Source organism: Zosterops lateralis (genome assembly GCF_965231275.1).
Source record: "Zosterops lateralis genome assembly, chromosome: 11".
Lineage (NCBI taxonomy): Eukaryota > Metazoa > Chordata > Aves > Passeriformes > Zosteropidae > Zosterops > Zosterops lateralis.
Window position 1 is genome coordinate 14,801,625 of NC_139771.1, and position 15,460 is coordinate 14,817,084.

A 15,460-nucleotide genomic window follows, 5' to 3' on the forward strand; every position below is an offset into this window, starting at 1 on the left:
TCTAATAAAGCACAGGGAAAGATGTTAGGCCACATATCTTAAAAAAACAAAATAGTGCATTTTATGGAAACTATCTTTATTGTAAAGAGAACAGTGCTTTGGAGCGCTAGCCTGCATAGGCAGTGCTAATCACAGAATTAGGCACTGCTGTTTTAACACACAGGTTTCTTGTAGAGGATCTCTTCAGAGCTCCACTGTAAAGGCATGCAGCTGTAACACGGCAGAGAAGGTTTCATCTGTTCCATTTACAATAAATTACTTCATTCATCATTAATGATAATAATTATCAAGAAAAAAAATCAACTATTTCTTATTTCTAAAGTACAGAAATTTGGGAGTTTCTTCACTGTGCTTGTGGGCTTTCTGACAGGTTTTTTAACAGCTTAAATTCTACTTGAATTCAGTACTTGCATTTGTATTGAAAATCTAGAAGCCTGACACATTAAAATCTGTCCTAAATCATTCACACTCAATTTTAAAGATATTTCAAACATCACCAGTAAAAGTTATTACAGCACTGTTCATTTTACATGGTTAGCTAACACACTACCACCTTCATGATGCTACTGATTAGGAATCCATTACAAAGCTCTACTATCAACATGCCAAGGTAAAAAAAAAAAAAAAAGTCTACGGCAAGCCTATATTTTCACAGAGGCAGGAAAAACATATGTCTGAACTTGAAAACCAAAAAATATCAGTGAGGTAACTCATTCTCATGCACATGGGTCCTTAAAATTTGCTGTGCGGGCTCTCTGAGGTGACATTCACATCATACATGGCTCAGATGTGAATGCTGCAAATGCATGCATGCGTGTTCAGTAGTCACTTCTGGCTGGGAACATGCAATATGAGAAGAGCTGTCCATAGAACCATGTGCTGTCATTTTGAAGGGACAGGAAATTACTCAGTGACTTAAAGGAGATAAGGAACAGCTCTGCGGCACTTGGCAAGAAAAAGAAACCTCTAGCTTAGGCACAAGAGTGGAGATGAAACGGAAGAGATTGGGAATGGAGGAGTCAGTTTAAAGAAGAATTGCCAGCCAGGGAGGGGCATTTTTTGCAGGTTTTAGCAGACATGAATGAGCAGAATGGGCTTTCACTCTCTCAGGGTTTGGTCTTGATTCACTGATGAAAAACGGCACTGATGTGCACAGCACAGCTCTAGCTATCAGTTCACTTGGTCATGGAGAGGGAACAGCACATCCAAAACAAGTTACTGCCACAGGTTTTTCTGTTTTGCCTAGACTTCCCATTGCCAGTGATAGTGGCAGGGGGTCTTTGGAACTATTTCCACTCCTTCAATCCTTTAAAATATAAAGCAGACTGACACTGCCCTGCTATTATTCCATGAGTTGATATAAAATTGATGTGAAGGCATGGGTAGATTGGGGATTGCACTCAGCATTCTCTTCCCAGAGTACGTCCAAGATGTAAAAAAACCAAAATAACCACATTACCCCCAAACTAATCTTAGTATTGGGCCTGTCCTGTAATGGGGGTGATGATGTGGATGAGGTGAGCTGTGCCATAAAGGCACAGCTTCAGTGTCTGCCCATGCCTGAAGCAGCAACACCAGCAGGTGAGTGTCCCAGTGGTCATGGCATGGGGACAAGGTGGCTGAAGCAGAGTCCTTTGTCTGCAAAATGTCCTCAGCTTCAGGCCCATGGAGGAGGCTGCCCAGCTCTGCTGCAGCATCTCCTGCTCAGGGGCACAGTGGTAGTGGTGACAGTGGCCCTGGGTGTCTGGAGAGTCGTCACTCTGGAAAAGCCAAATCCAAGGCGAGGGAGCCTGTGTGGGGCTCAGAGGTAGGATAGTGCTCTTCAGCTCTCCTCCACATTTGGTGCTGGTGTCCAGCCAGGCACAGGGCTGAATGCTGGTGAGTACCAAGCTGGGAGGCACCAAACTGCTGAGAGACCACAAAGGAACCAAAACCATGAAGATACAGGAGTGCTCCTGACGTCTGCTCCAACCTGCTCACAAAGGTGGGTGGGGAAGGAGCATTGCTGAGCAGTGGGACTGTGCAGGGTCCTCTTATGGAAGCAATGCCTGGCTGTTGTTTTCAGGGAGGCTGAGGGGGCTGTCCTTGCTCTGATGTGGTTTCTCTGGCTGTGCCTCTGCCTGCCCAGAGCCTGCCATGCTGGCACCCACCCGACACTGCCCACAGGGCTGCGGGCATGGAGCGACCGCTACGAACGACCGATGGCAACCGGCATTTGAGGGGAAGGGAAAAGAGGGGAGGCCAAAGAATGTCTTCTATAACAAATCCCAACATAAACACTTCAGAGTCCTGCAATAAGAACCTGCTTCCATGAAAAGGGAAAAAAAGAGCTATTTTAAATAAAGAAAAGCATGTGATCAGTGGTGGGAAAAAAATATGCCCAAACCAGTAACAGTTTCCCTTTTGCTTGCAAAGTCAAATTTTAACTCCGTAATTCTCTAACTTACGTCAGGATCCTCAACTTCCTCCCTAATTTCTGTAAGCAGGATTGATAACACCATACTTAGAAAACCTCTTTCAAGATGGTAACATTTCATTTATTTACCATCTACTTACCTGATTTGCTTAAATAATAATGTAAAGGGGGGAAAAAAGTGTATTTTGTAGCCAAACACACCTATTATTGTATATTTTACACATGGATACACATGTATATATGTATGATCTCAAGGAGTTAAGATACATATATACATATACACATATGTATACATAGAGAGAGAAACCACACATTTAAAAACAGGTGAATGGCATTGTCTCTGGCATTTGTCATCATCATTGTCCATCATCCTGTGGAAGGGAAGGGGAGCTAGGAGATACCTGATGGTAGAGATGATACAATGACAGAGACCTCCTGCTCCCAGATTACAGACATAGGCACACAGATTCTGCTGTTTATGCCTGTGCTAGGTAGCTTCCTTCTTATGGGTAAGACAAACTCAACTGACTAGACACAATACTCCTCTTGTAATGATTTTTGAACATGATCTGAGTGTTATTTTCTACATTTTCATAAGGGAGTCTGCCTGGATGTCCACATGGGGGAAAAAGGGGCATGTGTTAATTGCAAAAACTATTATTTTTCAGTAAAGTAAGGCACTTCTTCAGTAAGCAGTGCAACTTAATTTTCAGCTGAATAAGTGAAGTAGACCAAAAAGTCATACCTCACAGGACAAGCCTTCTCCAGGTGAGTGACAACATATTAAAAAAAGTCACCTGGAATTATATGGGGTGGAGGAAGAAAGTAATACCTCAGCAGTGCTCATTACACTGTAACAGCATAATGTGGCTACAACACATAACAAAAATCAGTGATAAACCACCCAGCCTCTTCTCTCTCTTCCCTGGGTGCAATTCAAAGAGTGCAGAGAGCTGGCCAACTGCCTGTGCACTGCTGAAATGCCACAGCCACCCTCAGGACAGGGATTCAAAACTGCACTGACAGTGTGCCGGGCTTCTGGAGAGAGATGGATTTCATCCTTCCAAGTCACCGTTCAGAACAAGGGATAGGGATGCCTCCTATCTATGTTGGCATTAACCTTCTGTCTCTAATCAAAACCTTGTGACACAAAAGATGCTGGAGAACAGTTCTGAGCCTTCCTCCTCATGTGAGGATCTTGGCAGTGTGGCTGGCTGAGTGTGACTGGTCCTGCAACTGCTTCCTCTTCTCAAAATAAGCTGTGTTTTAAAAAACAGCTCCTTCCCAGCTGGTTGTACATCCAGCCTGTGCTGGTGAGGAGTGGAATAAAACAGTTTTTGCACAAGCATAGTGATCTTGAGCACTCCTTGCTTTAGTAAAAACAAGGTTTATTTCACTCTTCACCCCATATATTCTCTCTCTACATATAAATACTGTATATCCAGTACAAGGCACATACAGACAAAACCAGAGGAAGACCACTACCATTCTAGGCACTCCTGTAGTACTTAGCCCATCTCCACCACAGTGTACTAGAGGTTGGGTGAATGCAAACGACAGGTAACAACAGGCTGAGGAGCGAGTCCAGGCAGGTAGGGTTGTGTTGGGATGTAACTGCAGCGCTCGTAAAATATACCCATTGCTGCATGCATGGATTGGACTGCTATGCCACATTTACCCTCCTGTGTCAGGCCACCAGCTCTGCAAGCAGCCGACCCAAAGTTGCTGTTACATTCCTCGGTCAAAGTTACGGAAGCGAGGGCAACCAGGGTAAAATCCCAGTAGGAAACATGGCACTGAGAGGGCATGCACGGAATATGACAGGAGTGACTCGTGTCAGTCGGTTTAGTCACATACCTCTTTCCCCTGCCAGGATCATCCAAGATTGAATGAACAGTAGAAAAACAGGGAGGAAATTTAAATATGCAATCAGGCATTAGTTGGGTTTTGTGGATTGCTGTGTATTATCAATAAGTAAAATTATACTGCATATTTAATACACACCGGAATGATTTTTAGGTGACTGTGAAAAATTATTTATCAAATGCTCTTAATGCAAAATATTGTGAATATATCTATATATATATATATATCAGTGGGAAGGAAAAGAGAAAATAGTGAAAGAGTGCAACAATACCTACAGTCATAAACAATAACTGTTCACTCCAAATTTTAAAATTATTAACTTCTCAATATGCATTCAAGAGCACCATATTTACAGAGAACTCAGGGCTCAATCCTGCAAATACTTACATGGGTATGCAACATCACCTGCTCAGGCAGAAATGTCCTGACGTGCTGAGAGCAGGACTACAGCCAGCCATGCCAGCTGCCTGTGGGATCAAGTGTTTCCAGGATCAAGACTCACGATTTTCTGGTGTATATTTGACTATGACATGGTTTCAGTGGTTTTAAAACATGAATCTTTCTGTTAAGGTGCTTCGAAGAGTTAAGAGTGGTTGTATTAGGCCTCAGATAACCCAGACAATGAGTAACAGAGCACAGTCCATCCTAACCTCTGTGACTAGTAATTGAGGTATTCCCAGTAAGCCAAGGCAGAAGAGACCAACAGGAAACCAGAAGAGTTAATCATGTACTGGAGGGGCCCAGGGAGACCCCTGGAAACAACCTGAATTCTCAGAAAGGGGAAGAAAGGAGAATTGTTGTGTTTTGTTGCAGTTTTCCTTGCTCCTCTCCAGACAGCAGTAGCAGCAGTGACCCCGCTCATGCTGGCTGGAGGCACACACACACAGAGGTCATGATTTGGAAATACGACCTTTCTGGAAAGTAGACAGGCTTGCTCTTGCAGGTTATTGGTGGTGAATATTTTGGCCAGATTCAGCTCCTGCTGGCACTGTCAGAAAGGCTGCAAACTGACATCGAGGAGAGCACAACTCAATTAATTCATCCTTTAAGCCCTCCCTCCCCTCTGAAAACACATTCCTCCTGAAGTGTGTACTTTGCCTTCGTCGTACTTGAGTGTACTGTCAGCTTATAAACAAGATAACCCAGCACCAGCTGGGAAGACATCACACAAATATACAAAGCTCCCACCGGATCCTGTGGAAGGCCTGGGGGGGCGTGACCTCGCCGGGGACGCTGCTCACCTCTGCATGGTGCTCTTCATTTTGCTGCAGGACTTCAATTACCAACTCTGCCAGACGTATTGTATCTTCTAACTTTTTAGCTGGTGTGACTAACCGGCCTACATTCTCTGTAGTACAAGAACTCAAGTTAAAAGGAAGGCAGGGTGAAATGCTAGACGAAGAGTAAGTTATTTTAGAGGTTAAAAAAAAAGAACTATAATATTCTGCAGCTTTAAAGATCTTTTCATGCATATGTTAAATGCTTATATAATTAGTACTGAGCAAACCAGAAAGCCACATTCGTTATTATACTATGGAAATACAGTGCTCCAGCTCCAAATTTTACAATACTGTCAGAATTGGTTTGCTTTACGATGGCACTTTATTAGCTCGAATAAGAACATCACATTCCCTAAAGACAGCATCTGGCCACTAATGTATGAACAATATGTATCATTCGACGTAGATTATGCTATTATAGGAATCATGTCTATATTATTTAAAAATTCTTTTAAGAAGATCAATTCAAACAAATCTGTCTGCACTTGTAATAAATTGTCAGACTCGAGCAATTTAAATGTCACCTGCTACTAAAAGCAAAACTCGCAGGTCTGTCTTGCTCCAGGATTTAACTCCACAAGGGTCAGGAGTTATGCATGCTGGAGGGAGTGAAAAGTGGTAAATCCCACGCTCATAGGTAAGATTTGTATAGGAAAAGAGATGCAACTTTACAACAAAAACCCTGCAAAACAAACCAAAGAGTTTAAATCCTGGAGCTTAGTGTTTACCTATGTTGAGTTATTTTGCAGAGTTTTCTGAAAACTCTAAAAAATGATTAAATTATAGTCTTCTAGGTAATTTATATTATTAATAACACATTAAAAATATGAGGTGCTAACAATATAGAATATTTAGAGCATTTCACTAGAAATGATGTAGAGGAAAAAAAAAAAAATCACAATTTCCCTGAATGACAGCTTCTGCAAAGCTGATCACAGACATGCCTCTCTGGCTCACACCCAGGTCCCAGTCCCAGCTCTCCTGAGCAGCAAGGGCAAAGAGGGGCATTTCACTACACAGCCAAATCATACCTCAGCATTCATAGGTATTTTGGCCCCTCCATGGTATCAAACAGCAGCTCAGTGTCCTGGGGTGTGTAAACTCTCCCTGTGATGGTGGTTTGGAGCAGGAGTGGAATGGGAGACCTCCCCCCTCGGGATCCATATGCCAACAGGCCAGGTACTGACTGGGCATCTCACTCCAGCCTTCCACACACCCCATTTTTTTCACTAGTGTTTTGGACTTGTTTACTGGTGGAACAGAAACTTGAGGTTTCACAAGGTGGCCTGTTCTGCTTGACTGGGTCACCCAGGGAGCCTTGCTGAAGGCTCAGGGAGCATCCAGGACTTCATTCTCCCCCTCAAAGTCTTGCCAGCCCCTAGTTCTCCCTGAATACCTGTTGGCAGGTTACACAGTTCCCATGAAAACGAAAGCTGTATGTTTCAGGACAGTCCCAAATGTGGCTGGTTTTTGGAGGAGCTCAGCAAGCTGGAGTCTGGCACTGTAGGGGCTCAGCTTGGCTGAGGGATGGTAAAGCACCATGCAAATGAATGCTACAGTTTGACTGATTTATGGCACAGATAGGGTCTTGGGTTTTTCTTCTCCAGTTTTGCTGCTGTTTCTTGTATCATCACAAACAAAACAAAACAAAAAAAAAATCAAGGTTCCCCTTAATATAATTTACTGAGCAAATACTGAAATTGGAGAGCTCCTGGTTAACTCCTCAGTCTTTGTCTTATACTTTCCAGCACCTCAATGGCTGCAAGAAGCAGAAACCACTTCCTTTTGCAAAAGGAGCCCAAAGACAGGTCCCTCAGTAAGATCTGGTTGTTTCTGCACCTCTGAAGCCAAGAGGAAGCTTTTCCATTGATCAGTGCAGCATCAGGCCCATTCTCATTTGCAACATTGATCTGCTCTCAAATATAACTAAAAGACAAAAGTGTTAATAAGAACAACTGCTCAAAGATGCTGTCTTTAAAGAAAATATTGATGCTTATATAACTTTGGCAGCCAGCAGATGTCAATCTTAATTTTTTTCCTTCTTATTTTAAATATTTCCCTGGTTAAGTTACTATACATCAGAATATTCTGCTAAGATAGCTGGAGCACTGACAGTTACATGAAACGTATACGATATACTTATCAAACATTTCATCCAACATCATGTAAAGCTCATACATATTTATAGTTTCCATGCAAAATGTTATGCAACAACAATGTTATTTTGTGCTGACGTTGATATTTGAAAATGTTGCATATGTCAGACATTGCTAGACAAAAAAATGTGGACATTTTGAAATAAATGCTACCTCTAAATCTCTAAAACCTACCACGTCGCGCTAGGTGTTTTGTATAAAGCTGCGTATGAGGACTAGCTTTCTACTGCTACACGAGCGGCTGCTAGACTAGAAAACCACTGAATAAAAGAAAGGAAGACTATTACAGTACTTGGCGGCTGTTTGGCCATGCCTTTGAGCATATGATCTATCATGTTAGTCTGCGTTTGAGGAGATGATGGTGGCCCAGCCGGCGGCTTAGGCTTGGGCGGACGGGCTGGTTGTGCGTGACGGAGAGAGAGAGACGCCAAAAGTAAAGAGACAAATGACTTCGTAAACAGTGACAAAAAAGATGGAAATTTCAAAAGGAACATAAGCAGAAATGATCAAATACAAATGGAATAAGCTGCTGGGTTTTTGCTTATTGATATTTAGGGTATTGCACGGTAATGACACCATTTGACAACACATATTCTAGAAGTCAGCAGATTCGAACATCCTACAGTACCGTGCAATCAGAAAGCTAAAAATTCGATGCAAGCATGAAACCTCACTTTGCACAGTCACACGAGGAGACTGAGATGGGTTAATTCAGTTAAAACTCTGGAATTCAGAAAAGGTGAACTACAAACACGACTTGAAGTCAGCTCCCCAATGCTTAGGCACGTTCAGCAATAGAATAATGAGCCATAAGAATTAATTGCTTTGCAAATATCAATTACACATTTTAGAATTAAACGTCACTGTTGGTTAAAGGGAGCTATAAAATATTCTTGTGCAATTTAAACATGTAAAAAAATCTGTCACTTAAAAATGTGTGGTTCCTGATCGTTTCCAGCTCATTTAATTATTTTCAACTTGGAATTCTAGTGGCTTTTATATTCTGGGTTGAATCATATATAAAAACTTGCCAGCTCTATCAAATATGTTACTTGCTATTCCAAATGTTAGAATACTGCAATCAGGACTTGACCCATCTGTCATATAGTTTACAATATCAGCATAGGAAAAATTCAAAGAAAATAGCCTTTCCTTTTACATACACCCAGAGAATAAATTATATACTGTGAATATATTAACACAATAGTTTCTATTCCTTTTAATAACAGTTTTTAGCAGCATTGTGACTATTTTTAATCATGTCATTTGCAAGGAATCTGGCATATTTATCTGGACATTCTATTGCCAAAAGTCCTTGCCATTTTGCTTGCATTTTCCAGTGGGAAAAAAAAATCAGTTGGCTTGTGCAAAGGAGATTTCTGATTGCTTTTATTTCTCACAGAACTACAACACTTATCAAAGTATAATAAAGAATATTCAAGTAAACCATTAAGGAGTGTGAGTTAGGTTGGTGCCCCTCTCCATACACAGGGATAGATACACATACATACATAAAAACACACACCGTGCACATGTGTGTGCACATGCACACGCACACACACACATTTTTAGTCTTTTAAGCTGTATAATGGTTAATTCAGACTCTCAGATTCAAGCTATTGGCTTTCTTTCTTTTCCTTGTTTTCTTACAACAGGAAAAGCAAATTTATTCATTCATCTCTGGAGTAATCCTGATCTTTGCTCAACATTTGCCAAGGGTGACTTTGTCCCCAGAAACAAACCTCTCAGAGTCAAATGACAAAAATAACTGCTTTTTGGGCATTGGCCTAATGACTTTCACTCTACTTTAAAACATAAGCAAGAATTCAATTTGGCTACTCACTGATTGCTCCTGAGTTTGACATGCAGATGTAGGGAGAATATTTTACTGCCCATCACTATAAAGAGCAGTTTGTGCCAAGGTCTCTGAATGGGAAGGGATGATGGGGAGAGGGAATTGTACATCTCCTCCCCACACCCATGTCTGACAATCACAGGGTGGGAACCCCTTGCCACCCAGGGGAGCCTGTTGGGTGGCAAAGTTGGAGTGTCAAAGGCAGAGAGCTTCTTCCTAAGAATGCCAAAGCCAAGCTGAAAGGAATCTGAGTTGCACCCCATGGCACACCTCAGCACTGCAGCCCTCAAGCATCCTTAAATGTGGAGTCTAGCCCCTGCACCCCTAACAGCTACCCATCAAAATAGCTCTTAGACTTCACAGACACCCAGACCCCAGAGTGCTGAATGGGCCTGATTAGCACAAGTGTTTTCTGTCCTAGGGAAAAGTCATTAATAGAGAAGGAGGAGGAGGAAAGGCAAGAGATGCAGCAGCCTCTTCACGAGTCGCTAGTGCAGCGCGTACTGAACTGCTGGGGAGGAGTCCCGCTGTGCAGTTGTCAGCACAGGGCCCCGGGGTGGCTCTCACTTCTCTGGGGGGCCTGCGAGAGACCCTTCCAGCATCCTTACCCTGCTCCTGGCATCCCCCCACCACCACCCGCTCTTGGAAACAAGCTCCCACAAGGCACTGGAGTAGGCTAAGCAACAAACTCTTGATATAATTCTGATTTGGCCCAATCTGCACAAATATTCAGCTCCTTTCGCACATTTCAGTTTTTCAGACCCAAATTCAAGGCTCTGGCATGACAACTGAGGAACCACCTGGAGCTGAAGGAGAGGAAGAGTCCTCTCTGTTCCTGGGGGCACTGAACACCCATGAGCCCCAACTCACGCTTTCCTTTGTCGCCTCTTTATTGCAAGAATATTTAAAAGATTAGGGTCTCACTAAGGAAATGGATTAATTTCCTCTGTAAATTTAAATAGAAATGGGGTTGTGACAGCCACGCACTATGAGGCATTAGAGTACACATACTTTTCTATGTCCAGGTCTCAGAGATGACATGTGAAGTCCCTTTCAGGGGTGGCTCAGCTCCCGCTCAAAGCGAGGGAGATGTGTGAGGCTGGATGGGTTTTATGGCACTTGCTAGTGATCAGCTGCAGCATGTGGCGAGTTTTGTTTCACTTCGGCTTTTCTTTTATCCCTGTCCTTTTCCTCTCTGGTCCCTCACTACAGCCAGTAGCTACTACACTTTAAGTATCAGAAATGCTCTTGTACTTGCTGCTCATATGTGTCAGATGAATAAGATTTAAACACCTTCATCACTGAAATCAGAGCCAGGAGCAGCTTCTTACTGCCTGACAAAATGCTTTCCTGGACAAACTTCTTCTAAAGGTTTTTATGCTTCTGCATGATATTGGCACATAAAATACTTGCAGAAGCTCAAATTACTTGGAAAATTCTGGGTTTGTGCTTGCAGTGAGCTTCAGCCTGCAATAACAGGTATATTGATAAATCTGTGCTACTTTGGGTATAGATACCGCACACAATTCATTGTGTGTGACTCTTTACAGACTGGAAGATTTTTGAACTACGAATTTCCCCCTCGGCACTATGATTTCTGCTGCATGGGTTACATCAGCAACATTAAGAATTATACTTTCAATAGGAGAAGAATATTATTGACTTTTCATATTTTTTAGAAGTGCAGGCACTGATTCAATCATTTCCTCATAATAATTAAAAATATATGACCCTTGCCAAAGGCTTTAGCATCCAAGTGTTATGTGTACATCCATTTCTGAGCCAATCATCAAAACTATACAAAAAGCTGCTCTTCTCAAGACAAGTATAAAGCATAATAGACTTAGCCCAAGAACAAGGAAGGGCAGCCTTTTATTATACTCATGAAATTAATATGCGTGGATCTGAAAGGGATTTCAGTGATGGTATTTTTTCTCTCAAAAGAAGATGTTTTATTTTAAAGGAAGGAAAAAAATAATAGAATTTTTTTCTTTTTTTAATTCAGGAAGAGATGCCAATTCACCTCAAAACCTCAACATACTGAAGAGAGAACTGCTCTCCTGATTTTCTAGTGTTTATTGAGCTTAGTGAAGAATTTGTGCCTATCTGAATTGTGTCTCATACCCCAGGCAGCAAGTTGCTCCCGCAGTTGGTGGGAGACTCATAGAAAGATAACATCAGAATGCAGATCTCCGGATTTCTAAAGCTCTTGCAATAACTTTGTACTGCTTCAGACACTGCCTTTGAAAGGGCAAGAGGAAATCTTGAAAGCTGCGTAACAATTCTTTGTTAAACACAGCCAAATGCCACTTCAAGGAATGAAACAAATAAAGCAGCATTTCAGCACGCATGGATACAGGTTATAGTCACGCCTGAGTGAAAGTACAGGATTTATTCATGACTTCAGCCTCCACTCCTGCACACAAAGATGGGTGTTTTCATATATTTTACATTTTTATTTACTCAAAGAATGCAAATTTTTTTTTTTTTTTAAGCTTTGTGGTTTATCACAAATGCTGGAGTGATTGCCCAGCTGATGGGCTGGGCTGATGGGTCACACAGGACCTCTCCTTGCCTCAGACCTGGTCAATTGACAGGCAGCTCAGCTGCTCAGCTGAGTTACAGATACGTGCACAGAGCTTCCCAGGCTGAGATCCAGAAATAGGGAGGGCGAGTGACGCAAAGTGAGCATGGGACTGTGACAAGGGCCAGTACAAATGCCTTGGAAAATGCCACTGCTTCTTAACAACCTGCTGTGTTGCTCTAGTCTAAAACCAACCTCTCCTGCACCCGTTTCCTCGGTGGAGGACGCCTTCCACGCCTGCTGGGGCGAGCGTACGATCAAGATGCTCCATGGCTGGTGCCAGCTCAGGCTGACGCAGCCTGAGCTGCCGTGTTCAGTCCCTCTCCTGTGGGTGCACCCAGGTCCCCAGCCTGACACAGGCACCTGAGAGATGTCTGCCTCTGTACAGGCACTGCAGCTGCCCCTCACTGCTCCGTGGGCAGGACTGACCCCTAAGCTGACCGGGTTCCAGCTTCACACCCATGTGGCATCACCACTGGGCGTATTTTCAAGGGAGGTCAAGCTTCCCCAGGAGTCTATCCAGGGAGGACAGTGTGTGCCAGCCATGCAGCAAGGTGAGATGTGGTGCCTTGGGAAGCTCCTTCCCTGCACAGGGGATGGAGCGGCTGCTGGACAAGCAAAAACCTGGTATTTTTGGATAGCCCAAGAGTAGGTGATTTGCCTTGGAGCCAGAGCAATAGGACTTCAGTGGGTCCTTCTGCTCTCCAGCTACTTTCCACTGCTGTGCCATCCACACCCTGGCATTAAACACTGAGGTGAGACCTGTCTCCACCCCCATGTCTCCTTCACTGCTCATCTCTGTGCACTAACTCAGCACTACCACAAGAAACCTCTCCTTACAGAGACCAAACCCGCACTGCAATACGAGAATGACTCAGTCTGAAAACTGAACTCCACCTCCAGTCTTACATCAAACACAATCAGTTGTCAAACTGACAACTTCTGCCTTGGCTGGTACCACCTCTGAATCTGCCAGTACCCAACTCCAGCAGTGCAAGGTGGCATTTGTGTTCATGGATCCCCGTGCATAAGAGATGGAGAAGTTATTATTTTCTAAAATAATTATGTATTCCTGACTTATGTAAATAAACAATTATTAAAAGGTTACAATTATTAATCTGAGTGTTAGTAGCTTTGTCTGATTAATAATTAAAGTAATTTATTTTTAATTCGTTTAGCACACTTTCTTGTTTAATGTTCTATTTCAATATATTAATGCAAGGCAAGAGACTACACACTTCTCAGGAGAAAGGAGAACCAAAGGGTAACACTTGTGTGTTTAAGTTGTTTTCAGCATCTTATTTTTAATTCTTGCTTCTGGCAAAATAAAAAAGTCAGGCCAAATCCCAGTCACTTTTGACTCCACTTAAGCTGAGGAGCCAGTTTCAAGTGAGTCCTGCTGACCTTGCCTGAAAATTTTTTATTTAAAACAAAGGGAGGTTTGTGGGCACAAAGCAGTAGAGTCACAACTCCCTGTGCCCTTTCACTTGCTCCAAGCATTGGGAAGAAGCAGGTTATTTTTATACAAGCTGGGCCATAGGAATGTCCTTCTGAATCTTTAAACTGCAGGCATGTGACAGGTTGTTGCAGCAAGCAAGATGCTCCATGCAGTTATTGTGCTGAATACACAACAGCCTGTGCTCACTCTAATTGTTACAGTTAATGGTAAAATAATTGGGGTTGTCCTATTTACTTTTGTTTGTTTGCACCTTTCATAGATGTAAGGAAAAAATATTCTCTATTTTCTAAATATTGATTGATATTTACAATTAATTTTACTACAATGCAAAAGAATATGGACCAAATTTGAGCTGAGGAGGTCTGAGGAAGCCAAAACCTGGCCCAGCCTCTTGTACTGCTCTTCTAGGACAATCTCCCTGTGCAAACAGAGCTGAAATCAACTGGATCTTTTCTTTCTTCCCCACAAAACAGAACAATCTACTCACAAAAAGAAATGAACAGTTCAGGTTTCAAGGACTTTGGAACTAGGACTCTGGGATACAACAGAAACGAGAAGAGGGGCTGCAGGGCTCCAGCATCCCTTCTGCAGAGATGTGCACTTGAGCTGAGCCTTTGCCTTGTTACATGTCACCACAGGTTGTAAACGAGAGACAAACACGACTTCTGTCCCACCAGATTGTTTGTTACACATTAACAAATAAATAGAAATAAAGAAATAAAGAAAAACCCAGTCCTCCCATCAGGGCAGAAAACAGAAGGTATGAAAACCAAAGATGAACGTTAGTTTACTCATAAATGTGCTTGTTAGGTGTGGAAAATTAATGGCCAAATCACCAACATTTTTTCACCCAAAATGAGCTGCAGTTCTTTTGAAAAACAAGAAACCTGCTTTTACAAAGACTAGACTCTCCTCTACAACTGTCTCCTAAGAAGGCACTACATCTCTACAGGGTATTTTTAATCTACACTCTATTCTATGAAAGGAGGAAAAGGAGATTATGTAGACAGCACAAATTAACTCCTTAAGTATCAATGCATCTCCATTTTTAGCCTGAAGGAGTACATATCTTAAGGAGCTACAAAAATAGAAAACAAAATAAATATAACTCAACAGTCCTAACAATTTATAATGCATATACAATTGTTCACCTGCGTCCTTTTGATTCTCTATATGAAAGAGAGAAAGCGACAAGGAGAGAAAAGAGAGAAACAAGAACAGATATGCAGGATTAATGAGCAAGTGGACCGCACAGCCCCCCAGTTATGCATGATATATGACATTTGAGAAAAAGAAAAGTCGCCCCGTCTCGCCCCCCGCCCCCCCGAGCGTGGGGTTACCAAAGGAAGCTCCTTTCACGGAGGTGAGAGAAAACGCTGCACAAATAGAAAACCAGAGAGGGAGAGCTCTGAGGACACAGAGGGGGTCTCCGAGTGACAGCAGGGTCGGGGTGTCCCCTCCAGAGCTCGGTGCAAAGGAGTAAGTAAAAAAACTGAGGAGAGCAAGTAGAGTGCATCCTTTCGCTGAGAGCTAACAGACAGGAGACATTAAGATCTGATGTACAGAGAAAGGACAGCCTTATACGATCTTATACACAGGATTGGGTAAAGATTTTATACGCAGGCAAAGGGATGGCTTTTTCCAAGTGTCCTTTATCTGACCTCTAGCTCACTTCTCCACAACGTAGCTGCTACCTTTTGATTGTGTACCAGTGACAAGCACTTTACAAACTGGGGTTACACAGAAGCAAAGTAAAAATGCATTCAGGTCACGGACATAAAGAAGAACTGAAAAAACTTACAGACAGTCTGAGTTTGTCACAAATAGATGGGTTAATTGTCTAA

At 42.6% G+C, this 15,460-nt stretch overlaps 1 protein-coding gene across 8 annotated transcripts in view; it reads right to left on the reverse strand.

Moving 5' to 3' along the window:
- The window catches only part of CADPS (calcium dependent secretion activator), a 207,514-nt gene that overhangs the window by 50,938 nt on the left and 141,116 nt on the right, over positions 1 to 15,460 (reverse strand). For 2 of the 8 annotated variants that reach the window (XM_083869745.1, XM_083869741.1), the window contains exons 17-18: positions 14,768 to 14,785; positions 5,524 to 5,630 (exon numbers count right to left, since the gene is read on the reverse strand). In XM_083869745.1, coding sequence (XP_083725871.1) covers positions 5,524 to 5,630; positions 14,768 to 14,785 — 125 coding nt within the window. Of the gene's footprint in view, positions 1 to 5,514; positions 5,631 to 14,767; positions 14,786 to 15,460 lie in introns of all 8 variants that reach the window. The other 6 variants (XM_083869744.1, XM_083869740.1, XM_083869747.1 and 3 more) reach the window with 3 other exon arrangements.